The 27,095-nt window shown below is 37.9% G+C and overlaps 1 protein-coding gene across 2 annotated transcripts in view; it reads right to left on the reverse strand.

Annotated features, from left to right (window-relative positions):
• Positions 1-27,095, reverse strand: part of LOC128367752 (glypican-6-like) — an 89,321-nt gene that overhangs the window by 44,713 nt on the left and 17,513 nt on the right. For both annotated transcript variants that reach the window (XM_053328385.1, XM_053328384.1), the window contains exons 2-4: positions 25,249-25,407; positions 12,891-13,282; positions 6,509-6,674 (exon numbers count right to left, since the gene is read on the reverse strand). In XM_053328385.1, the coding sequence (XP_053184360.1) occupies positions 6,509-6,674; positions 12,891-13,282; positions 25,249-25,407 (717 nt within the window). The remainder of the gene's footprint in view (positions 1-6,508; positions 6,675-12,890; positions 13,283-25,248; positions 25,408-27,095) is intronic.

The following is a 27,095-nucleotide window of genomic DNA, read 5'->3' on the forward strand; positions in this document are numbered from 1 at the left end:
GGCTTGTTGAGGATGGTATTTGGATTGATATTGGAGTTACCACATTAGCAGTAAAAGATAATGAGCAAATGGGTACTGAGGGTTCAGAAATACAACATTCTTTCCTTATATCTGATAAAGGAAAAATACATCTGATGGAGTGAGATTGAACCATTTCTATTGCTGGACTTTGCCAGATTTTCACATTTTCAACATTTCAGACTTTTAAAAAGTTCCTAAAAAAATCACCAATGTCTATATCAATGATGTCTGCTGTAAGACCTGCCTTGCATTATCATGGTACTGCATAACCCTTCAGCTGAGTGCAAACAATTTACTGATTCATTTGTAAACACACAGGAATGGTTAAAGAGTGAGCTCATTTTGTTTTGGGGTACCCAGGGGTGTGCTACCACTCCAATTATCTGACAAACTGAATTGTTTAAAGCTAATGAGTCATGTCCACATGTTACTGGAGCACTAACACCAGCTTACGAACCAAAACATATTGGAGAAATGATGGCCCAATGCCAGTCATTGAGAAAAGCAGTATTGCAACAGCCACCTTTATCAGTGCAATATGGATCCCCATTTGATCTTTGTGAGGTTCCTGATATTTTATGTGTGGGATACACTCAAAAACTAAACTAATGCTAAGCTGCAATATACTTTGCCCCACAAAGATTCTTGCATCACTGCTTTCTAACTACATGCACTACACAGTCATTGACCTATGTTCAGCATTCTCTTTGATTCCTTTACATCCACATAGATGTATCTGTTTGCATTCACGCAAAGATAAACAGTACTGTTGGAGCAGGCTATTCCAGGGAACTGTAGAGAGTCTGATGGTGTATACAACAGTGGTAAAATGAAATCTGAAAGAGTTCCAGGTGCCAGTGTCAGCACCCTTCTCCAAAAAGCTGATAGCTTCTCTGCTGGGGAAGCTTGTCGTTCTGACTCCATCTTGTTCTCACTTAGCGAGGTTGCAGGCCTCGTCGGTGAAGCTGCAGTTTTGTCTGCATGAAGTGGCGTACTTGGGAGGGGAGATGTTCTAAAGAATGGACAGAGAGGGTGAATCTTTTGAACAACATGATTCTTCCCAAAACTAAAAAATAGCTGCTCTAACTTTTGGGGATGGCAAACTACTGCAGGCACTGGATTTATGAGTATGCTGCTATGGACTTGGTTTTGCTAGCAGCTGTAGTCCAATCTGCTCCTCAAACTGTACTATGGACTGACAGCTTTACATGAACTGTAACACTCTCCAGAGTCCCAGCCTGGGGCCTCCTGGATTATCTTCAGGTGATTCACCAGCATTTACATGAGAGAGATGGCTGTGCTACAGGCATCCTGGTGCAGAAACATGTCTGGCCTGTTGCATATTACGTGTCTTGGATTTCACCTGCGGTCCTTGGCATGCAACATTGTTTTAGATAAGTGACTTCAGTTGCCACCACGATTGAGAAATCTTAAAGGTAAAACATCTTTCTGGCTATGCCGTGGTGAATGATTTGGTAGCGATAGAAGCTTGATTGTTACCTAATGGTACTTCGGCACAAGCAGCTAAACTGTACGCACTTACAAGAGTATGTATTCTAGCCAAAGATAAAGTCACAATCCTGTGATCTTGTTACACGCAGAAATGCATTGGCTGATTCTGCAGCCAAACAAGCTGCCATTCCTCTTCCTCAATGGTATGTCAACGAACCTCCTCATGACCCTTAAATCCAATTTTCTCAGTCTATCCTCCATGTGCTGGTACATGTTAGTCATGAGCCCACACAGGAAAGGAGAATAAAGCAGTGGTAACAAAAGTGGCTTGAAAGAAATATAGATGAATATAACATGTCTTCATATATGGTGGTGTATAATGGTGAATAATTATCTTATTTTATTTCTCCATTTTAGCTATTTTTGGAAGGATACGGCTTATTCAATGGAATAATTAAATGAAATATAATTAACTGAAAGAGAGTTTAATTTAATAATGTCTTTTAATTTATTTTAAATAAACAAAATTAATGAGATTTCCCCATCCAATCTGCATTCTGTTAGTACATTTCATTACATTTTTACTTTTTAAACTTCAAATGTTTCTTCCTGTTTTTTTTTGGTTGACTTCTAAATGACAGAATGGAAACCAGGAGAGAGGATAGTGCATGGAAGTATGACCAAAAGAAGGGAATAAGATTTGCAGGGAATAAACAGTGACTGTCTTTGTGGAACAGATAACTTTTAAAGAGTCTGGTAACAGTGCTTGGATTTCAGTGTAATATGAAAGAGAGATTGGCCACATTTTTAAATTTAAACCTGAGATAATCTGCAAATAAAATGTGAAAAGGGATCTTTGTCTCATTCCTATTTTTCCAAGTGGCATTGGAAAATTGCCACAACAATCAAGGTTGCAAAGTTAAGTCTGTGCACAGCTGGTGAGGGTTCAAATCACCCAAGATCCAGAGGTCTATGTCCCCTGAGCAGTGGTGGACGAAGTACACAGACCACGTACTTGAGTAGAAGTTGAGATACCTAGTGTAAAATATTACTCCAGTAAAAGTGAAAGTGCTCCCTTTAAATGTCGACTTGAGTAAAAGTATAAAAGTACTTGGCTTCAAATGTACTTAAGTATCAAAAGTAAAAGTAATTTGGTGTAATGTAGTTCCAATGTCTTGGTATGTCCTTTATACACTCATTCAAGTCATTTAAGGTTAAAAAGCCCACTAACACCACCCTGAAAACAAAATGTTTTCCATTTGTGATATCTGGTATTGATATCTTTTGAAATTATCATAAGCACATCATACTAAATGGAAATCACCTGATTAGGAATTAATAGGGAGGGGGAAAACCACACTAGACACATATTTCTTTAACTTCCATGTGTTGGCAGGGCAGGCTACTGGACAGCGAAACTTTGTCAAATGAATGCTAATAGAGATATGGATGGAGGAGAAGGCAAGTTGGGACAAGTAGCCAGGTAGGGGGCCGGGCCAAAACTGCTCGATACACGATGTGTTCTGATTGGTACACTTGCGGTGCACGTTCATTTGGACCTGTCACAGCAGCTGGTCATGCATGCATGTTGTGGAAAGGAACATTGAAAGGAACGACAGGTTTTTGGAAAGTAGTTGAGTAAAAAGTAAGATTTTCCTCTTCCAAATGTAGTTGAGTCAAAGTATAAAGTCTCACAAAACAATGATACTCAAGTAAAGTACAGATCCGCTAAAAAGTTACTTAAGTACAGTAACGAATTACTTGTACTTCGTTACTGTCCACCACTGCCGCTGAGGATGGTTGTAATCAACTCCCAGAGTGAGAAGAAAATGCTTGTGACATCATGGGGATGAGAGAGAGTGATGTTGCGTTTGCATGGGAAGGGGATACAATATTGAAGAACACAAAAGGTAAAGATGAATAAAAACAAAGGACTAACAAATAAACTAAAATGAATATAAATGAATATACCAATTAATGTCATGTCTAGGGGACTGGAAAGCCTCAGAGTGCCTACAGAATAACAACATGGGAAGAGGTCATAGTAAACCATTCATTAGTGAGTCTAATAGGCAAGGCAAGGCATACTAATATAATACAAACATCCTCAAAAAGTACTAATGGAAGTACCTTTGGCACCCCACAAAACTTTTTGGACTGCTGAATACCTGAGTCTCTGTCTCCTGGGTGGAAAGAACCACTCCAGGTCCTGCTGCTGTTATATTACGGCAGCAGTGGTAAAAAAGCAGGAAGAGAGACATATAGGTCTGGGTTGATGACATGCCAGTCACTGCTAGAGGGTCCTCAATTGAGAAGAGGGATTTCCACACACGAAAACTGACTGAAGCTGAGTAGTTTCACCTGGCCAAGCCCAAGCCTGGGCGACACTCCCCTATTGCCAAAAACCTCCAAATTCCTCAGAAAGGAGACACTGTGTTTGAAGGAAGACTTAACTCATGACTGAGTGTGGCAAAAGAAGAGGAGGACTGACAAGGATCAAAGTACTTAGCAGGAAACATAGTGGTTTTGACAATTGAAAGGACTGTATTCTGACCCTTACCTGTCACATACTGAGACTGGCTGCTCAAAAAGATGGATACGAGTCATGGTAATAAGCCCTACATTTAGATATACAGGTCAGGCATCTACAAACCTAGTTCTCCATTGATGTGAAGAGTCACATGTGTTACATGTAAGTGACAACCCTGAACAGACTTTTCAAAAGAGAAGGTGGGAAATAATTGAAGTTAGAGTAGGACTCATGACTGTTTGGACAAATTACCCACAGTTGTTACTCACAGAATTATCCAATTGGGCAGCAGAGCAGAGAGGCCAGCTACACCAGAGAGCTACACACTTCACTTGGAGGAAATCTGAATCGACACTTGGAATATGGAGAGGCTACACAGGACCCCACTGGGTTGTTGTCCCAGAACCACTTTATGTGTGCTCATTTTAATCCCCAGGCTGATGATGTAACCACTACTGTTGTTCTTAGAAAAACACCAGGAGCCAAAAAATAGAACGCACCTGAAGACAACCACTACTGCTATTAAAGTCACTCAGCAGATTTTATGCATTAGGGATAACAGTTTGGATGTGATGTAGGCCGACCTCCAAGGGTTCGATTTGGTGATACCAATGATGAATGAAGATAAATATGTTTTAAAAAACATGACATATTGGGGAAAGAACCTACTATACGGACGGTGATGCATAATTGTATCTCATGTACACTAAGAGGTAAACATCATACTCTAATTGCAGATTAGAATTTAGAATTTTGCCATATGATTGTTTTCTATTGGGTTGTGCCAGTTAATTATACTTATTGTTAAATTTGCTTACAATAATAATATAGTTATATCTTTTATGATAATGCAGGTAGTGTTAGGAATATATATTGATTGTTTTATTTGTTGGTTTTCGCTATATATTCCACTCAATCAAATTCAACCAGGTAATTGGAGTAAATAGTCAATTTAAATGCACAGTGGGGCGGCTGTTCCAACTGGAAGATTGGCGGTTCGATTCTCAGCTCCTCCAGTCCACATGTCGATGTGTCCTTGGGCAAGACACTTAACCCCAAATTGCTCCCGTTGCTGTGCCAACGATGTATGAATGTGAATGAATGGTTAAATTCCCCCTGATGAGCAGGTTGGTCCTGCCATCAGTGTATGAATGTGTGTGAATGGGTGAATGACATGTAATGTAAAGCGCTTTGAGTGGTCGCAAAGACTAGAAAGGTGCTATATAAGTACAGTCCATTTACCATTTACCATAATATGTACTCACATGGATGTACTTCATTGCTTCTTAGTCCATATTTCAGATGATCACTACATATTCCAATCACAAGAATCATCAAGTACTGTCTTGCAATGCAAAGTAAGTTTAAATTGTGCTGTACTGGTGACAATGACAATAAAGGATCTATTCTATTCAAGCATACATTTTTTCATATGATGGTGCGGTAACGAGTGTGATTTGTGCAATAACAAAAGGAAACAGAAAAATGAGAATGATAATGGCCACTAATTTCAGAGCTGCTGTTGAGACACAAGAGCCAGTAACTGACAAACCGCTTCAGTAACTATCAAATGGCTTCCACCTTTTTATAATGCTGTTCCTCTGATCTTTAATTCTGTCACAGATATAACATAACATAATATATAGCCTACTCAACTAAAATGTATGTATAAACAACATTTAAAATGGGATCTAAAAATAGGCAGTATAACCAATATATGTTTTGATTTCTGCATCCAGCCTCTGGGATAACATCTGCTATCACTGCTGTTGATAGCAAACAAAAACATGCCACATATTTAATGTCTCTAAGCATTTCATTAACGTAAAAGCTGAGAAAATACAAACACAAACATATGACAGTGAAGTTTACAATAGTAAAAATATGGGTACCTCAAAAAAAAAGGTTGGGAACCACTGCACTACACTATATTAATCACGTAATTGCATGAATTCATTATTTCATTAATTATTAAATATTCTATTCATATTAACCACTGTATATTTTGATTGCTATGATGTTTGACTGACACCGGTGTGTAATTTTTGTTGATCTTTTTATCAAAAAGGAGAGAACTGTGAAGGATTTTTCACAAGTACCATATATATGAAATCCTATTTTCATATATGCAGCATATAAAATGCTCCTCAGACAAGCAGACGCAAGGGACAGACAGCTGTCTTATTCCTAGACGAGCTGGCTTTATGATTGTTGCCATAGAGACCGTGCTAAAGTAAACAATTTTATAGTGATTTTGTGACTGGGACAAGGTCGTCTGGAAGCTGCCTGAATAACATAGTGGCTCAACTCTTTTCCTTTAAATTTGAGCTGGCATTTCAGTGGGTCTACACCAGTATTTTAAATTGTAACTCCTATCATCTTGGTCAAGCAAGTTTGTTTTTGTCAATAAGATATCCATACCTCCTGGAGTTTCTGAATTGACAAGCTCAATATTTTAATTACAGGATCCAAAGAGAAAAATGGCAGGGTCTTGAAAAGACTTACCAATGTACTGGTTCCACTCTGGATCCAGATCAGCTTGATTGGCCAGGCACCCCTTCATCACATTCAGGCAGTAGTTCTTACAGGGTTTAACTGTTGGCATGCCTTGACAAAACGGGCAGTACAGCATCTTTGTCAGTGCTCGGATACATGGTGGACTGCTGCTTACCTGCAAGAACACAGAGTGTGAGTTATTGATACTCAGACAGCTACTTTTAAATCCATTTGAATCACATTCTGTTATAATAATAATCTCAATAGTTACATGAGTTCAATAGGATTTGAATGTTGGTCCTCTTTACATTTCTTACATACTGTAAATGCACTACAGTTGACATTTCTAAGGAAGCACAAAGTGAGATGTCCACAGAAAAAAATGTCTAAATGATATTGAAAGTTTAGCTGAATTTGATCAGAATACTCTTGCTGTCTAAAAAAGTTGCAATCAAAGGTTCATAAAGTATTTAGCTGGATTTATGCTTGATGCAAAGGATTAATGGGAATCCCACCATAGATACATGCAACGGAGGTTTTTATTTATAGTTCTGCATCAGATTTCACCCAATGATCACCCCAACACAACACCAGAGAGATGCATCTTACATGATCAGATAGTGTCCTACTTTAATTATTATATTCCCCACAGTAACTGTTACATTTTATATTATGTAGTGATGGTGAGTGCTTGAGTTACAGTTGTAGCTAAATTCTATTTTGTCTTTGTCTCTTTACTGAATAAGAGACTACTACTATGCAGTCTCCATGTTCATATTAATTCATTTGCTGCAATAAAGAGCAGGGTCATGATAAGCAGAAGGTTTGCAGAGGAGCTGGCTATGCTTGATGTGCATTAATGAAAACAAAAAGACTATTGTCTTTGTTCAACTTCCTGAGCATTGTCTTCATTATCAATAATCTCCTCCAGCATCTGGAACTTGTAGGAGAAAACAAAAGCAGCAGAAGCTGACTAATCACAGTTCTAGCAGTCCCCAGCATAACCATATCATTCCTAATGTGTAGTTGAGGAGGCACATATCCTCTATGGTGAACACTACAGTGTAGCTGCAGAGCCTACGTTTGTAGTTGCCTTAGGGCTGCAATCCCTTACTGCAGAGGGTTTTTTTTAGTTTGCACATTCAGAAATGACACGAGAGCCCAGACAAGAGAGATTTGGCCGACCAGACGCTTTCAAAGCATGTGACCATGACTCCTTCATTAGATTAGTTACAACAGTCAGGTAATTTGAGCTGCATTTAAATGTCAAATATTAATGAAGTCAAATATTCATTTAGCCCACTCATCTGCCAGAAACTTTCAATATTTTCCTTTCCCCTGATTTCATATGCAAACAGATGTTATTGTGTGAGGAGTAGGAGGGTGGTAAGGTCTCCTCATACACCAAGCTATAAACATCCATCAAATACAAAGGTCCAAATAATAAATAACACATGATGTAGAAGGGACAAGCAGAAATATCACATATTGTTTTTACAGATAATCCACAAATAGGAATTTATGAGCTTTTTATATAGGTAAACTCCATGATGATGATGATGATGATGATGATGATGATGATGATGATGATGATGATTACAATAAAATAAAATAATAAAATATCCTTATTATGAGATTAATAATAATAATAATAATAATAATGATGAAGAATACAAACAATAAAACAACAATAGTAATTAAAAGGATAAAAGATGGATGGATGGAAATAAAACAGTACGGTATCAATTAAATAAAGCCCTGCTCATAAATATAACTTGAAGCAAATAGTTTTAATCAGATTCATTTGACTTAAATATTGTGATATGAATCAACTGTTGGTCCCTTCAATGAACAGCAGATAATTGCAAATATAGAGAAATCCGATTCAGGAAGTACAATATAGTGATAGTGAAGTAATATCCACAGACCAAACAACATGAACAATAGATTGTGTTTCAAATGCACATGTACAACATCTTATTAGTGACTGTCTGCTCTGCCTTGTGTAAGTTGGTATAGTGACATTTCAGATAGCAAATACAAACTTTACTGCATGACCTAGTAAAAAGTGATTTTCTTAGATGATTTCTAAAGAGCATACTGCATTCAACATTCTTGCTTTCAACACTCAGCTGCTTGAATTCTGTAGCCTTGTCAAGATGTTTGAAGTGAAAGCTCCTGGGTCGCAGTTAATGGCCTTTTTTCTGTGTTCCATGATGAACCAACAAGCATCTTATTAAGCATCTTTCAGGCTGAAAACCCATCCATTTCCAGATTACACCCAGACCTGCAATGCTAGGACGTTCCAATGTATCATTTACTGTACTCTTCCACTTTTAATATCTTATGTGCTAGTGGAAATAAGTCAGGTTTCTTTTATTAAATGGAAATTAAGGTATAATAACATACCTGAAGCCAAAAAGACATTGAATGAAAAACTATATCAGCAGGGCAGAAACATAATTTTTCAGTCTTTCAGAGAAAACCTTCAGCCCAATCACACAAATTTATTTTGAGCCTGAAATGTAGCAGAGGTGTTGGCTACCATAGAAACAGTTGATGAGCTCTTAATCAGCTGGATATATAAAGGCATACATTTATGAGTAAGTCATGACTACAAAGTACAGTGAAAGAACAAATGGCAAATATCTTTTGCAGTGGTCTTCACCAGCCCCAAATTGGGAGAACAACAGACACTGATACTGACTTTAAATAGATAAACATATTGTTTGATATTATAAATGAATGTAATATCATACTGTTGTTGTGGTAGTGAAAGGGTTATGGGTAATATTCCTAATATATAAATGAAAAAAGATATTAAATAGGCTTTGGTCCTTGCACTGGAATATGCATACCAAGGCTTTATGGATCTGCTAAACAAAAGAAGGAGTACTTTATGTAGTAACATGATATTTTAAAGACCATTATGCATTATTGCCTATACCTCATTATTTAAGAAATGGGTAATGTAAAGCAAGTTGTTCAAGCCTAAACTATGGAAAGTAGTTAAATGAAAATCAAGTGGCTGAAAGTTTCTCTCTAATTGGCATTGGACTGTAATAACTCTTTGAATATTATTTTATATAGCAAAATAATACTCATCAAGCAGTTTATTAGGAACACCTGTGCAATCTAATGCAATCCAAAACAACTTTTCTGCCAATTCTGCTTTTCCAATCCCCTGTGGGATGGACAAAATATTTTGTACAGGAACACTTCTCAGTTTAATGCACTCCAGTACACCACCGCTACCACCCACTAGCACCTCAGTAATAAACATAAAGTCAAATTATCACCTTTCTGGCAATGTCAGCAAAAACAGAAAATGTATAGGCTTCGTAAAAGTCGAATTTGTGACAGAGCTGTTGTGTGGGATTGCATTAGATTGCACAGGTATGCTAACAATGTACTCACAAAAGTATATTGCAAAGTGTTTTACAGTGATAAGGATAATGGAGCAACAGATGGTTATAACATGAAACATAAAAGAATAAAAATAAGATTAAAAAACATACAATTTTAATTTTTTTAAAAAGATTTTTGCCTGCCTGAGAGCCTTACACAGCAAACACAAATTAAGGAAAACATAATACAAGTTAATACAAGTTCTGAGTTTGGAGAGTTTTTATCTTTATGTGATATTGAAACCCACCACAGTTGTAGTTGTCTATTTTAGATTTATAATTAAAAAAATGAGAATCTCAGTGGTGAGAGATTATGTTCGAAAGCAGCAACAATTTTTCAAACTACAGTGAAAAGCAAGCAACAAACTTAATCTTAAAATAATCTGTAGAGGGGCCAACATTAAATTGAAGACTTTGTAAAGACAACACAAGAAGAAAAGACAAAAGCTTTTTCTATGAATAAAAAGTGTGTTTCAGAGATGTAAAGTGTCAAGGGATGTGCCTAGCCGCTGCGAGTGTGGGTGTCTTCTCCAAGTTTGCAAATGAGAGAATTGACCTGATCTCGGTGACATGTGTTAATGATTGATGTGCCTGGATCTGTACCTCTTTCTAATCCCAGTGGTAAGTATCATAAAGAGGAGTGGGGCTATTTTGTAGCCCAACAGAGTCAGGCTTCAAGGAAGGGCAGACCTGCCCTGACAACTTCACACATCAAGTGGCAGACGACTGCCGCGACTTGTCACATACTAAGTTGAAACTGAATATTCTAGAAATGTTCCAGTCCACATCTATCACACCTGACACATGAGTAGGGCAGCATTACAAAAAATAGACAGGAATCTGTTTCAGTGGATTTAAAGGTTATAATGAATAATTCTTATTAGTTATGATTGTTAATACTACTACTACTACTACAACTACTACTAATAACAATCATAATTCATTCGATCATACTGTAAAAATACATAAAAAGTAAATCTATAACCTCTAAAAAAGAATGATGTGACTTTAAAAACATACCGTCTTTTCTCTGTGACACTAATCATCATATGAATTAGCAATATGATAATACTTTAATCAATAAGGTAACAATAATGATATTTCTGGACAATTGTTTGACTCCGTTCTTTAATAGTGCCTTCACATGTTCTCATAGATTGCATTACAAAATCTTATGAATAATAACTAGACAAATTAAATGAATACACCAAAACTCATTATTTTAATTCTGTTGTATAATGCAATTAAGTGATTGAACTGATTGAATAAATGTTTCACTCAGTAGTGATCTACACTGGCAACACAGTGTAATATAATCACCTATTCATTTTACAAAGTTAATGTAGCCCATTAATGACCACCAAGACTCTAATGGAAACACAGCACAGTGTTGTCATATTGTCTACGCCTTTGCAGGTCTAAAATGCACTGCTGTCTGGCTCAAGTAAGTGCACTGTATTCATTTGATAAAATTGTTCCAGTCAGTTAGCCGCATGAGAATTTAAACACGTTAAGAATTAATAAGCATATAGAAGATTTTAATCACATCAAATAAACAGAAGCAGATACTCTGTTTGTTTAATCATTGGGGATAAGTGTGAGCTTTATTTGTGAGACGCAGACTCCAGACATGAGTCTTTGCTACCCCAAAGTATCCCCGCCCATTTTTCTCATCTCTTAAGCTGTGAAAAGATATAAAGTACTACATTATCTGCCTTAATTCAATATATCCCGGTAGCAATAAGCATGGATGTCACATCTTAGAAGCGCTTTGCAACAGACACCTCAAGCAGAGTGTCTTATTTCATTATGCTTACACCCAATCCCTCATGATGAGTTTATACCCTGGGGATCAAAGGGCTACAGTCTCAGACACATGACCTGGATCTCAGGTCCCGATGAAATGTCAAGAGGTGAAGCTGGGACATGCTCGCTTACAAGAAACGCAGGGTGTAACTCGGTAAACACGTGCTACAACACATCCTCTGCGACCGCTTATAAATTAGCCTCGCCACTACTACTGGTGGGAGGTAAACTGATAGTGGGAACATGTTTAAAGTTCATGGAGTGCACTATGGTCAAACAGAAAGTGGATAATGAATATCGTATAGAGAAGCACTTTTCCTCAGTGATTTTTCTGTCTCTGATGATGGAGGTTTCTATATTTCCATTGCCTTCTGTTTATATTCCATATAGTGGGTCTATAAATATTTATAATTGTGTTGATAATCCAATCTAACTGATATCAATACAGTGGTGAATGTAATGCCAGGGTGGCTAGGGATTTGCAGCATAGTGCTTATCAGTGCTTCTCTCAACACATAAGAAGGCATGCAGAAACAGCCCTGTTGTTGTTGAGTGTGACTAAATTGAAAGCCTTAGCCTCTTTCTTTCCCTTTAATCTTACTTTGTACATGATAAAAACTACACACAGTCCCAGGGCAGTATGATACACTGCAGAAGCAGCATTACGATTGCATCAAACAGAATACTAAGGCTACAGCATGATTAATGGCTTCTGTATACCGGGTGAACAAATATTAGCCAATAGAGCAATACAAACTGACAATTTCTTAAGCTATTTCTTTTCTCTCCTCTGTCAGTGTCTGGGCATTTCTCCTGAGCAATTTGCATGCAGTGTTCCAGACAGCACCTGAACAAGCTGCCTGAGGCCCAACTTTCTTAAGATGAGTACCAAGAGAGCACACGGAAAAGTATCAGGGAGGAACTTGTTTGCAGTAGAAAACCAGGGGGAAAAGTGTGCTTGCTGCAGAAACACCAAACAAGACCTTGGCCTTGTTGAAATTTGCTTATGAAACACAGCAAATCATAATTTCACCTGAGGTCAAATACGGAATATTTTTCCAGCATAATCAGTGTGTGGAGTAAAACGAAATTGCACAGTATCATTTTGGAACTGACAGAATCAAGCAGTCGACTTGGTGTTCAATGATCCAGTTTAAATTTGAATTTTACATGTTTACCTTAGACACTCGCTGAGCCACCTCCCGGCCGACAGAGAGCCCTTGAACAAATGTGCGTGCGGCGATGAATGCCCGGGTAACCTGAGCCTTGAGCTTCCTGGGCACATCTCCGAAGGGCTTGAGCTGGTCAGTGTACTTACTGATACATTCCAGATACTCCTCTGTGATGACGTACTGGGAGTTGAGTAGCGTGAACATACGCTCCAGCAGTCGTGACCAAAAGTCATTAAGCATTTCCTCCAGGTTGACATTTCCTCCCGTGTAATAGCGTTTCAGCTCAGCAAACAAGTTCGCAAAGACCTCAGAGTTCTGCATGTAAGGTTTGCCATACGTCCTCACAAACATCTCGTGCAGGGACCTCTCCGTGTTCTCCAGCAGCTCCAAGAAGAATTCTGGGTTAAAGAAGAAAAGAGAAAGTGACACTTATTGTCTGATTTTCTTCCACAAGCAATGCATTTGATGCCTTGGTATGAGTACAGAGACTACAGTTAGGATTAAAATAGAAATGAAGAAAATTACACTAAATGTGTCTGATTGCAAGATAGAATTCTGCTTAAACGGCTGCATTTATAGAATACTTTTATCCAAAAAGGCTTTACAATGTCTCTGATGCTCACACACATCCATTCACACACACACTCACACACTCACACACGACACAAGCTACCACACAGGGTGAAAACCATTGAGAACAATTTGGGGTTCATTTTCCTGCCCAAAGACACTTCAACGTACAAATAAGAGTCGTCAAGGATTGATGATTGGACCTCCATCTACCACCTGAGTCACAGCCACCCCTTATAAAGGATGTTGCTGCCTTAAAAAACGATACCTTGATTGCAGTGCTATCAATATCAAATACGCCAACAACCAAAATATTCAAAAATAGTAGATCAATTAGGGTGTCTGATGTTGATTTAATTTGCAAGAGATTTCACAGCTTTGTTAATTTTATCTCAGCTGAACTACTTTTGACATTGCATAGGGAGCCCTCCACACAAACCTCTGTAAACCAATAATTTCCATGTCTGCAGTGTATGAGGTCTGTATTGTCCATATCTCAAAATACATTCCTGTGCCTTGGTGCTGTAGAAAGGGTATATATATGGTATTGCTGAATGATTTCCTATACATGCATATGCTGGTAGCACAGAACTGTCAAAGGAAGTGCAGCAAATCCTTCAACATGAATATGAGTCCACTATATATTTTATCAGTAGGATTTCTAGACACTCTACACTCTTTCTAGGCACCATTTGTTGTTTGCTTCATTACCTCTATGACTCATCAGAAATTGGGATGAGATGATAATATTTCTGACCATCTGCTATTCATAATGAAAATTCTGCCTTTCAAGGACCAAGGTTAAATTTTAAATAGGATTCAAAACTCTACACATTTCACAGCAAAGTGCAATAGTTCAAAACTAGTCAGAGGAGACTCCAGTCCTTAATAGACTGCTGGAGATTACAGACATTCTATTTATATGCCCTGGATATAGACTTTTATAGGGCAATATGTTTAATTTGATGCTTTAAAGGAGCATTAATTGATTTTTCTGGTCAACTTTGGGGCAATAGAAATAACCTAGTCAGTGGTTGCGAGTACATGTGGCACACTTGGTGCTGGGCCTGAAGCTTATGTTGGGTTTATCAGAGCTTTTCATTGAAAACAACTTCCTGCTGCATTCAATCAATCAATCAATCAATCTTTATTTATATAGCGCCAAATCACACAAAAGTCATCTCAAGGCACTTTACACATAGAGCAGGTCTAAACCGTACTCTTCAGGTTGTTGACAGTGGTGAGTCTGGATCAAAAAGGAGAAGTTTGACAATGAGCTTAAAGACTGTAAAACAGAGCTGTGGGGAATTGCATAGTCGGCTGACACATCTCTGGATTTGTCACTATAGGCTTTTCCTTTTAAGTTACATTTTTTTGTAATTTGATCCACTGTAAATACAAAGAAATGAATTAGTGCAGCTATAAAGTCTCTACTGTAGTTTTGCTGCGTGGGTGATGCCTGTACCAGCATGAAAGCTATCAAAATGACATTATTATTATTAATATTTTTTTCTCTTCAGCTTTGTCGACTATTAAGACTACTGAGACCTTGTAGACAAGTGAGTGCATTTTACAGTAACTGCCACCCTTGTACAGCTTATATAAAGTGTGTCCTGAATTAGCATCTGAAGTAATTCATGGTAGGTAGGTCAAATGACATATTCAGACCACATAACCGCTAAGAGATCCATCCTGCTTGTCTGAGCAATACACATTACAGTCACTTGTCAGAATTGCCCCGATAAAACTGTAATGGATTTGAAGAGGTCAACAGTGTTCAGTAATGCTGGTGAAATTACAGACTAGAGCATGAGAGACAAAATGGCATGATATCACACTAAGTTATAGCTGGTCTTATCGCACAAGAAAAGAACAAAAACACCATATCTGCTAAGTAGTACAACACTCAGAACATTGTTTTATAATGTCCTTATCTCAATCTATTTAGTCAATTACTGTTTGAGTTTTGCCACACATTGCATGCTTGTTAAATATTTGCTTTCTCTATTATTATCACAATGAATTATCGGTTAACAACTTCTAATCACTCACCAGTGACAGTGTTAAGTATACAACGTCCTCTGGGGAGTTTTACATGTGTTCTTCTGCTATTTAAAGAGGATAGGAGTTTTTCTTTTATGAGTACATATAGCATGCAGGACTTCTGATGTTCCAAGTATAGTTTTTATTTAGCATTCTTGAGACTATGGTGCAGTAATCAAAGACTACAGTGAGCAGTAATGTAAATATGCACAGCCCCAAGCATGATTTGTATTTCAGTGACTAGTCAGCAACGCTAAGCAATATGTACACTGATTAATGACAGCTTCAAAACAAATTTAATTGAAAAAATATGCATTTTAGGAAAGCAGTCAAGTTCTTTTCCCCAATTCATCAACTGAGATATTAATTGAATATAACCAGTGTAATTAAGGAAGGATTTATTGTTAGTATTTGATATAATTCTATGTGTTGCTGAATGATTAAATATATTATTAATGACCTTGGTATACTTCAATGAAACATTTTCACAACATGTAATCTAAAAAAGGACAACTCAATTTAATTAGTGCAAACTCATGACTGGCAACAGCAAATTTAGTGAAATGACAGATAAATGAAGATCAGGGAAGCTCAAATAAATCCTTAACACATCTTAGTAATTAAGAGCTCTGCAAGAGCTGCAAATGGAGGATAACGCTGCTGAAATGCTGGACAGGGGAGATTCTAATACTCCCCAGCTTGAATAGAGTTCATTACATTTCTCTGATAAGGCTCAGTTTGGCTCCAATCCTTCACTGTGCACAGAGGTTACACAGAGCCATTCTCCCTCCGATAAAGATAAAGCCGGTGTTTCTGTGCTTGCTGTCACAGAAACCAACTGATGGACGCTCTCTCAGATGTATATTTGAATTTTGGGCTTTTCAATTATGACACAATGAACACTATAGAGTCAAGTTGATTTGGTCTTAAAGGATAGGTTTGGATTTTTTCATGTCTGTCTTAATACAATACTGATATCCCAAGATGCCAAGATGTGAAATGGGTCTTGTAACAATTCATTATCACTGTACCTATACCTACTATTCATACTAACCCTGAAGTTATTTTATCAGAATGCAACTACACTGTATAAACATGAGGCCAAAAATCCATGGACCCCACTTTAAACCCCTAAACTTTAAAACACACAGCTATCTGAGGGAGAATTTGATGACCCTGGTGGGAAGATGGTCTGCAGAGTTAATTACTGCAAAGTCTCCTGAACTGTGACCAGTCATAACTTAAGCAGATTAAAATGGTTTGTTTTTACACAATGATCTGTCCTTCATTTGAGTAAATACAAACTGTGATAACACTATAGGACCACATTCTCACTAGACCACATACAAGAGCCTCACAGTAGGTTGCAATCTGAGAATATCATTCAGGTCATGTCATTACTGCAAAAACTTAAAAATAATCGATAATTTAACCTTGATTTGTGAAAGCTGAGACTTGGTCATCATTTCAAATATAAATGCAGTATCATTTTTGATATTACTGTTTGTTTGTTTTTTCAATTTCTCTGATTTGATTGATTTGATAAATGGAGAACGTGTTTAAAATGAAGTCATTTCTTAGATAGTTGAGTTGTTGAGATCCATGGGTTGACTTTGTTTGACTGTGGTTTGTAAGATTGTTTCTAAATTGGTTTGTTTTATGTGGAAAATACACAACTGATTGGACACATTTGATTTGAGAGTTTGATTACTTTTTTACAGAAATAAGAATAACTGGGCGCACTTGCAAGGAATAGGTTGAATTTTCATTAAAATGAGCCTCCCCCTTAAAAAAACAAAAACACAGAAATAATCCTTTATGTGGCAGTTGAGTGCAAAGATGCTAATGTGTCTCCTAACATGTTACTTTGAGATCAGCATTTGATTTCAAGGCCACACATCAATAAAAATGGAAAAATGTTTTTCCTGGTAATTTGTCAAATGTCCTTCATGTAAAACACATGACTGCAAGCAACACATTAAAACTATCAGAAATTGATCAGCAAAGGTATCCTGAGTAAACTATGAAAATGACATGGTACCCAGATAGCATGCGAATGTGGGCCACTTGAGGCAATGATCCGGCACTGTAGGCATTCTTCTGGCCCGGATAAAACAGACGTGAACCTAAACTGGCCGATGTAGTAAATGCTACATTTGGGCCAAATATCACAAAACGAATATGGCCCATCTTTGGCCGAAATATGGCAAGTATGGCAATGACTAATCCGGATGTGAGCCTAAAGAGGCCCACATATAAGGAAACATACTTGGCCCACCTTTGTTGAAACATATTTGGGCCAGTCTTGGCCGAACTGGTTTATTTGGTGTGTTTTTGGTTGACATCTGGCATTGTGATGGCTTGGTTATGGCCCACTTTTGGCAAACATGAGCGGACCGCCCAAGTGCCATCATTCCATGCTGTATGTGGGCCGGATGAACATGTCAGGTGTGGGCCAGATATGGGCCAAAAGAATTTTGCTATCTGGGTATGCTTTAATAAACAGTGTGTTATCTCCAGCAGAGACACTCTGGGCCTTCTCCTAACGGACCCCAGTCAGTCAAAGAGGGAACCCATCTTCCACTTTGTGATTATTGAAACTGCATAATATAACAATCACAGTCTGAAATGCAACCTCCTTGAGCACTCATGCCTGCAGATGAAACTAGCAATTTTGTTGCTAAGGAAAGCACTTTGAATTCCACATGTCAATCGTAACATGTCATTGATTGGTCTGACAGGAAGCGCCCGTCTACAGAGGGCTGCTCTGAGTGCTATGCTGCTGTAGAGAACATGACAGGCTGACCTTTAATGTCTCCATTTCCTTCTGTTAATTCCTGCAGCCTTCTTATTGTGAGTCACAGTGGCAGTTAAAAGCAGAGGCATGCAATATGAAATCACAGCTGCTAATTAAAAAGGAAATGGTGTGCTGGTGATTTAAGACAAAGACATCTTACATAAAGGTCTAATGTAATCAAACCATATTCAATTCTTTAAAGGATTGGTTCAAAATAGTCTGTTTTTAAACAATAGTCAGGTGGCCAAATGAATACTAGATTAGGTTTTTCTTGTTGTAATCACTCCTAATGATATGGACTTACTTAATGAAATTACGAAAAGAGGAATATTTTTGATAGGGTGCTGGTTTATTAAAGGTTGTGGGATGTGACACTGCATTTTAGCACCCTGAAATTTAAACAAATATACACAATTTGAAAAAATTAAAGCGGTATAAGGTTTTGAATTTTCTATATTACACTATATACACTGAAGCTTGTCCATCAGGTAAAGTTCCAGACATTTGTACCCCAAAGTGTATAGAGATATAGCACTGTGGCATTTCTAACTGAGTCCTCTTAGGTACTCTTACAGTCTCCAACCATAAGACGTTTTATACTATAGAGGAGTTTTGTTGATCTAGTCACATCCACACCTGGTAGCTAGCCAGCACAGTACAGTCTTCCATGGTTGGCAGCTTTAGAGTAGTAATTTTGGATTTTGTGCTTTGCTCAAGGGCAATGGCTGTTGAGGGACGAGAAATCCCTGTCTCATTTTTTATACTCTTAGATAAAGATACAGCTTTTACAAGGTTGTAAAATTCTACAGGAATTTTACAACCTTCTGACAATGCAACTGATGCCATTTGGTGCCGGTTGCAAAATATTTTCTTTGTAGACTGCCAGCAGAATTTTGAGCAGCGATTAAAAAAAAAGGAAAGAAAAGTGTGTGAGTCAGTGACTCCAAAGAAGATCAATTGTGGAGGATGGACCACATTACTATTCTGTTTGACTATCCAGCAGCATAATGTTGGTGGTCAGAGGAGGGGCAACAATTGATTAGTAATTAAGACCCTTGACTTAGTCTTTAATGAGCGAGGTAGAAAATAATTCTCTGTGCCAGCCATTCTCTGGGCAGCTTTTTCATAGGGTTTTAGGATACATATTAAGACTGATAATATATAGCAGTGCTATTTAATACATGGATTAATAAATGGCACTAACTACTGCATCTATGCAGCATTGATTTTTCAGATATTGCTGTTTCTCTATTAGACTCATACAGCTGTACTGTATAACTGTGGCGTTGTGGATATTTCTGTATCTCTGCTGAGATGATCTTGGCATAGTCGAGACTGTGCCCTCTCAACGTGACACATAGGCTGTGGTGTCAGGTGTGTGTGGGCTGGCCAGCTACTGTCAGCTACAGTAACACTCATCACAAGCTCTGCATTAAGAGAGGAAAATACACAGATGCTGACTCTGTGTAGGTGAAACTCCAAAGCCAGGTGCTAAATAGATGGTAAAGAGCATCTACATGATGTAACAGCACTGCATTATATAGATCTTGTATTCTGGCTTAGTATCTATGGAGCCAGGACAGTGAATTTAAAATTTGGCATTGAAAACAAAGCCTGAACTTCAAGAAGAAACATTGGCATTGAAACACTTGTATTGGAAAAAAAAGTTATATTGGCACTGAAAAACCTTGCACTGAAAAATAAAACTATTAAAATTAAGCTATTGATAAAATATGAATGTAATGTACAAGCACTTGCAGTCTTATTTTTTTGAATTCTGACATGTTTTTCAATGACAATCTGATTAATGGAAGCCAATGAATATGCCTACCTGGATAGACAAAGAGATTAGGGAACTCAAAAATCATCTGACAAATTCAAGAAGTGACAAGAGACTCGTTGTTTATGACCACATTACTACATGACTGCACATACTTTTTGTGTCATGTCCTGCCTCCTGCTCGCTCTACCGATGCATCACCCCTCACTTAAACCAAACAGAGTACTCCCAGTAGGTGGAAACACATCTGACACAATATCCTGCTGTGTGATACCTGTCTGAAAAGGCAACTCCAGACGACGCTGAACGTGATTCTCTGGAGTTCATATTATAAAACTCCTTATGTTGATGACAGAGATGCCAATCTGGATGTTTTACAATATTTTAGTAACCTGCACCAGACTAATCCTTACTGACTGCACGCTGTGACAGTTTAACTTAATAAACAAGACACTGAAAGAAAATGGTTTTATGAATTTTGCTTTTTTTGTTGATAAAGGATACAGCTTTCACCAATTTACACCTACTGCAGTGGGATAATTTAGATTTGTACGTAGCTGTTTGTATGTAGGTCCTGACACATTAAAGGTATAATAAGCGATGTGGGGGAAAACGAGGAGAAAAGTTGTTGATAGTTGAGTGAAAACCAAAACAACCCCCCCCCCCACCCACACACACACACACACACACACACACGGCCTGGGCTCTGGGCTTTGGGCTTCAGCAGATAAATGTGTGGCTCGGAACGAGCATGGAGCGAGCCAGCGCAACAATGCTCCAGCCAATCAGAGACAGGGAGCGTTCATGCGTGTTCACGGTCAGACAGAGGGAGAGGGGAGGTTACGTAGTGTACGCAGTCAGAGCGAGAAACGTCTGGTACAAACATAGTGGAGACGGAGAGGTGACCAAGAAACATCCAGAGAAGACAAAGGTAGAAGAACATTTAATATAAAAGTAGGACTTTGACCAGACAAGGACTCGCGGACACATCGGTATGGTTTTAACGGCGGAGGGACCGACGGAGACCTGGCGGAGGAACCGATGGAGACCTGGCGGAGAAGCGGAGAGTGAAGGCGGACGCTTATCTGCCGGACAGGTGAGTAACATCAGCGCTGCTTCACATAAACTGTTACGTTACCTGCTGACAGCTCACTGCCTAGTTAGTCAGGATGTTGTTGTTGTGATGTTATTTGTAAAGTAGCAGAGTTGTTACTACAGCTGTTTGACGCTCTGCACGTTAGCTTCGCAGCTAACGTTAGCAGCGTGCTAACGTAACCTACAACGTAGCTGCTGTGTTGTTGGTCGCTGTGTATCTGGTGTTTGTTCACTGCTTCCAAAGTGTTTACAGTCATTAAGACATACAAACACAGGTTTGCTATCACACTAATCTTACATGAGATTGAGACGTGGTCTGGTGTTAGCCAGGCTAGCCACCTGTACTATCAGAGCAATACATGCTGCTATCAAACTATAACTTACCGTCCCGCAGCAGACGCTGCAGACTCCTCCATGTTGGTTAGCTTGCAGTGTTACGTCCATTACCATGACAATGCGCGTCCATGAACTTCGGGGGTGGAGCCCCAGAAAGAGCATGAAAGGGAGGGGGGGGGGGGGTTGTTTTGGTTTTCACTCAAATATCAACAATTTTTTTCCTCGTTTTCCTCCACATCGCTTACTATACCTTTAATTACTCAGTTGTCAATTTTATGTTAGTATTTCATCAAGTAATGTCAAGCTCAGACAGCTGCGCTGTCACTTCTCAAATTTAGTCTAAAACAAAAAATAGATGTGAACCTTGCCTCACAGGTTTCGTGCAACTTTATAGATCATTTTGCAAAAGTATTTTGTATCAAATACCACATGATGTAAAATGAAGTTATAAAAAAAACAATGTGACTTTTTAAAATACATAGATTTTTCAGCAGGTCACAACATTGTTTCATATTTTATCCACTGCAGTCAACTGAAGTCCTCCACCAGCTCCCTGGCTTGAATCACTTACAGCATGTTTTTTTATATCTGTTATTAATTTTTGAACAGATGACATATTGTCAATAGTACACTGCTCTCTCCAGATTGGTATCGTTCCCCATTGCATGAAAACCACTACATAAGTAAAAAGTCCAACACCACGAATTCGTTAATACTGATTCATGAAAATAGTGTTTAATACTGGGACATGGAGTCAGAGAAATAAAAAGAAAAAACCTTTATATATGTGTTTGTTCCTCATATTGTCTGACAGTGGTTGGTTGATATCTACTCAAAACTAATGATCATTTTTTATTATAAGGGAGATAGGGAAATTCAAATAAATCAATATTTCCCATTTGGGTAGTCAGCAGAGACATTCAGCAGCCACAGAGCCCCCGGACAGCAAAAGGCTGCAGAGTTGAAACCTTCATATGGCATCTGGTTAGTTGCTGATGAAATCATGAAGAGTGGCAGCAAACCCCAAGAGGAAAGCCTGGAGTCATGCATCTAAGTGCTGCAGGACAAACCCCATTTCCACCCTCACTGGAGTCATCCTTATGACATTCACTAGCCTGACAGCAGCTGATCAAAATAACACTCATTTATTTATGCACACTTCCAGGAATCACGTGTGAGTTGCTAAAGAAGTACATATTCCTGGAAAAAATCAGACAGACAGGCAGTACCCAGGCATCGTGGCATTGAGTTTCTGGCCAATGAGAACATGCTGTAATTCAATAGTATTTGTTTCATATAATATGTTGAATAGTTTGAAAATAATGGGCATGGAGAGACAAGACATTGACTGCTGAATATTACATTGTGCTATTAATCACTTAAACATTATTCAGCTGTTGACCGTGTGGTGTTAGGTAACCCAGTGAAAATCTGAGATTCAATCCTCTACTTTGGAACAAAGATTAGAGTTACTTTTGGGTTAAATTCAGTCCAGGAGTAATTCAAGAGTAATGCTAATCTTGGTTCGGTTACTTAAATAGTTTCATCAACAGAATATTTGGACTGTTGCTGCTAAACCCTGAGTTTAGCAGCAACCTATAGGCTTCTTTTAAATAGAGGCAGCGTTTTATGCATATTTGATCCTTTGTATTATTGATTATATATGTGTGTTTTTTTATTTATAGATATTTATATGATTACATTTCCTGTGAAGTTTATCGTTTTATACAATAATGTTTATCGTTAGAATGCAAAATATCATGGCCTCCATTACATATCTTTGTCACAAGTGTCTGATAACCACATGTGAGGGATCGTTACATAAAATACACACACACACACACACACACACACACACACATATCATATTTATCTATATATATATTTATAACAATATCAGCCGTTATATCAATATCAGAATTTTTAAATTCTATCTATCTATCTATCTATCTATCTATCTATCTATCTATCTATCTATCTATCTATCTATCTATCTATCTATCTATCAGCAATACTTTTGTTGTGATCTTTGCATTACCTATATCCCCATTATAAGATTTGCCCTTGGTTAAAATAATAGGAAAGAAAGGGAGAAGAGGGAAGGGGAAAAAAGGAAAAGAAGTGAGAGAAGAAGGGGAACTGGGGAGAAAATGGGGGGGGGGGGCATTCTCACATGCTGTGAGTCATAACCATAACCCTATCATGCCCTATCATCTGCTTACAGTACTTAGCTCATGTTGATTGTCTTGTTCTTTCTTTGATGCCATATTCTTCTTGATTCAATGTTAATCTAATTGTATTGTTCACATGTTGATGTTGATCTTCGGCATGTGTTATGATGTTGCACTGTGTTAGCGTTTTGTATGAAGAAGAAAAGGGAAAAATGAAAAAGAAGGTGGTATCTTGTGAAGTGAGGGACTGTTGAATTAATCTGAGGCTAAGCCACCTCAGTGCGCATATGCAAAATGTTTTATACATGTTAATGGATTTATAATAAATAGCAGAAAAATGTCATCAGAAGTGCAGCTATAAAATGACTTGTTTTTAATGCAATTGATTATAAATGAATCATACAAAATATGATTCCTTATGGGTTCAATAATATAATATGTAAATTCCAGTCACCAGTGCAGCTACAGCACTTGCAGGTGATAACATTGAGGGCATAAAATACCCTATTATTACTTTTTTTTAACTGAAGAGTGATACCTCCACCACCCTTCCCCTCTGTGCAACACATCTAATGTTAGGAGGTATACTGTATAGTGCCATATTTTCAGACTGAAAAGAAAAGTTTCGAAAGGTTGAAACTGAGTGTTTGAAAGCTTGAAATCTAATAAAAAAGGCACTGCTCGAGGACAGCCAGCCAGCGCAGTCGATATATTTACATAATTACATGTTTTCACAACATATGCGCACCAGTTTTCAGATCACCATTTACAAGGCTTCAAACCTGAAAAACAAACTAATACATTGGGAGAACTGAAAATGTGTGGGAGAAGCACTCTAAGTTGCAGTTGTGAAGAAGGAAAACTCAAACACAAAATAATGCTTGCAGAGATTTTGATTTTCTTTCAGCCTATCAAAACATTATGCAAGCCTTCAAAACTTAGTTTCAATCTTGCAAAATCTTTTTACTAGAGTTCAAGCTTTCACACGGAATTTCAGCCTTTCGAAATAGGTTTTTTTTTAGTTTTGATATGACATGATATTCATCCCATAGGGAGCTTGAGGGATTAGTATATCTCATTAAACACTAACTAGAAGGGGCTGACTCTATAAGTGGGTGAGGTGGAGAGGTAGAGTGAGACGGGGTTCAGTAATGAGTGCATCCCCTCCCATAGCAGAGGCTCAGTGGATGTGTGGTGGTCAAGGCAGTCACTATGGGGCTAAAACAAGATCACACACAACCACCAAACAACCTTAATAATGCAGAGTTTGGCTCTGTGCTGCTGTTCAAGCTGTCAATCTGCAGTGCAAGAAGCCATGTTTGTCTAATCCAACAAGAGGGTTCTCCACTCGAAAGCATATTAATGAGATTTTCACATCTTGTCTCCTCTTGAGGGAGGACAGCTACAGAACTACAAACAGCAAATCCTTTCAAATTAACACATACAGTCTCAATCCTTTCATTTTCCCTTGTGCAGCATTTTGTTCTACACTGACTGACCATTAAAAAACTTTTCCAATATACAAAACAGAAAAATTAAATCAGCATTTTGCATTCAGTAACAAAGACTTACCATCAAATCTTTTATGTCTGGAAACAAAGGTGCTTCTTAATTCATGACTCATTGTATCAACCAGATCCCCAAAGTCCTGTTTACTCTGTTGGCCAAATCCATCCTCCATTTCTTGGGTGCAACACGTGTTTCCCTGTGGACATACACGAAGATGTTCACCTGCAAAACAGACATAAAAAAAAAAGTTTTTGTACAATATCCATAAATAAATAATGACACTCACCATGATCCTCTACTCTCCTTCATGGTCACCAGATGAAAAATCCTACTGTCTCCCCGACTTGCCACCAGCAGGTTGAAATTACTATACTACTATTTTATAGTATTGCCAAGTATTGAATAGATTGCAGGAAAACTGGGTAAAGACCACTGACTGTATATATATGGATGACTCATCTCCACTTCCTACCATTATACAAAAGTGGAGTCAAAATATCTCCTTACCTTAGTACAATTTCATGTAGACTCCCTTGTTATTATGACTGTTGTGCAAGTTCACAGTTATCCAAAAATCCAGATCAAGCTCTCAGTCTAGCAGGAAGGCCACTTAAAAAAGGTTTTGTCTTAGTCCTATATCATTGAAGCTGATTACATTACATGCTATGTTTTCCCATATAGCCTTCTATGTTGCAGGAAAGGTGTGTGGGATGAACCTCCAAAATCTCAGTCTCAGGTCTAAATGAACATTTACAGTTGGAATAGCCCGTACATGTATTAGTTCTTAAAACATTTTTCTTAGCTCTTAAACCTTTTAGCCCACACTAAAAACAAATCTGGTGCTTGTCAGGGCCATTTGACCTTTCCACAAAAGTGATGTAGGCAGCAACAAAGTCTGGACACAAACGGTCAGCTTGAGACAGCTTGAGATGCATAATAGAGACAGGTGTAAACAGCAATGTTTCTCGGTTGTCCATTTGTGATCAGATTACCCAAGACACATGTTAATGCCAGGCATAAACAAGGCCATTGAGATTAGAATCTGTTTTTCAAGAAACCTTGGCCAAGAGAGCAGAAGCATAAACATTGTTACAACAAACGAATACAAACGACATAAGCAGAATAAGACAAATGTCACATATTAAAACAAGTAAATCCATACCCAGTTAATATGCAATCAAAAGATTATAGACAGAATCCAGTTAAAATATTTATAAAGGTACGTTTTTAAAAACAAATCAAAATTTTTTCAAAGCAACTGAATGATAATGTTGTCCTATCCTATAAAACATTGATTTCTTATAAATGTAGCTCATAAAGCAACTGATATTCAAAGTGTCAGCAGTCCAACATTGAACACCAGTCAGGAACCATTTATCGCCATATGGAAGAGATCTGAATCTTCACTGTAATTCCTCTGTACAATGAGCTCATATAAAAAAAAAACAAAAAAAAAAAACATGATTTTGTGCAGAAGAGGAACAAAAGTGGTGCTTTTTTCATTTGGTCTGACAATAAGAAGTCTCATTGACGAGGGGTTATCAAAGTTGAATCAGTGGAGAGAACAGATAATACGTTCCTTTAAAATATTCTCACTCATTACATAATTGATGACATTGGGGAAATACTGGAGTGAATCAAAAGTTAATGATCTACATCATTCCATTTTCCCAAGCCGCAATTTTAAAAAGAGCCACAGATAATTCGGGCTCAGTCTATGACAGCATTAATTTCTTCATTTCACACTCTAAAACCCAATATCACTGTGGGAGGGGGGAGCACAACAGGAAATCAAATGGAAATACAATCATGTGATAAAATGATCAACTGCTGATAAAGACAATAAAAGGATTTGACTGAGATCAGCTAGGGAAACTCAGCCCAACCGTGAACAGAAAGTGACATGACTT

Source organism: Scomber japonicus, chromosome 11 (assembly GCF_027409825.1).
Source record: "Scomber japonicus isolate fScoJap1 chromosome 11, fScoJap1.pri, whole genome shotgun sequence".
In the NCBI taxonomy this organism is placed as follows: domain Eukaryota; kingdom Metazoa; phylum Chordata; class Actinopteri; order Scombriformes; family Scombridae; genus Scomber; species Scomber japonicus.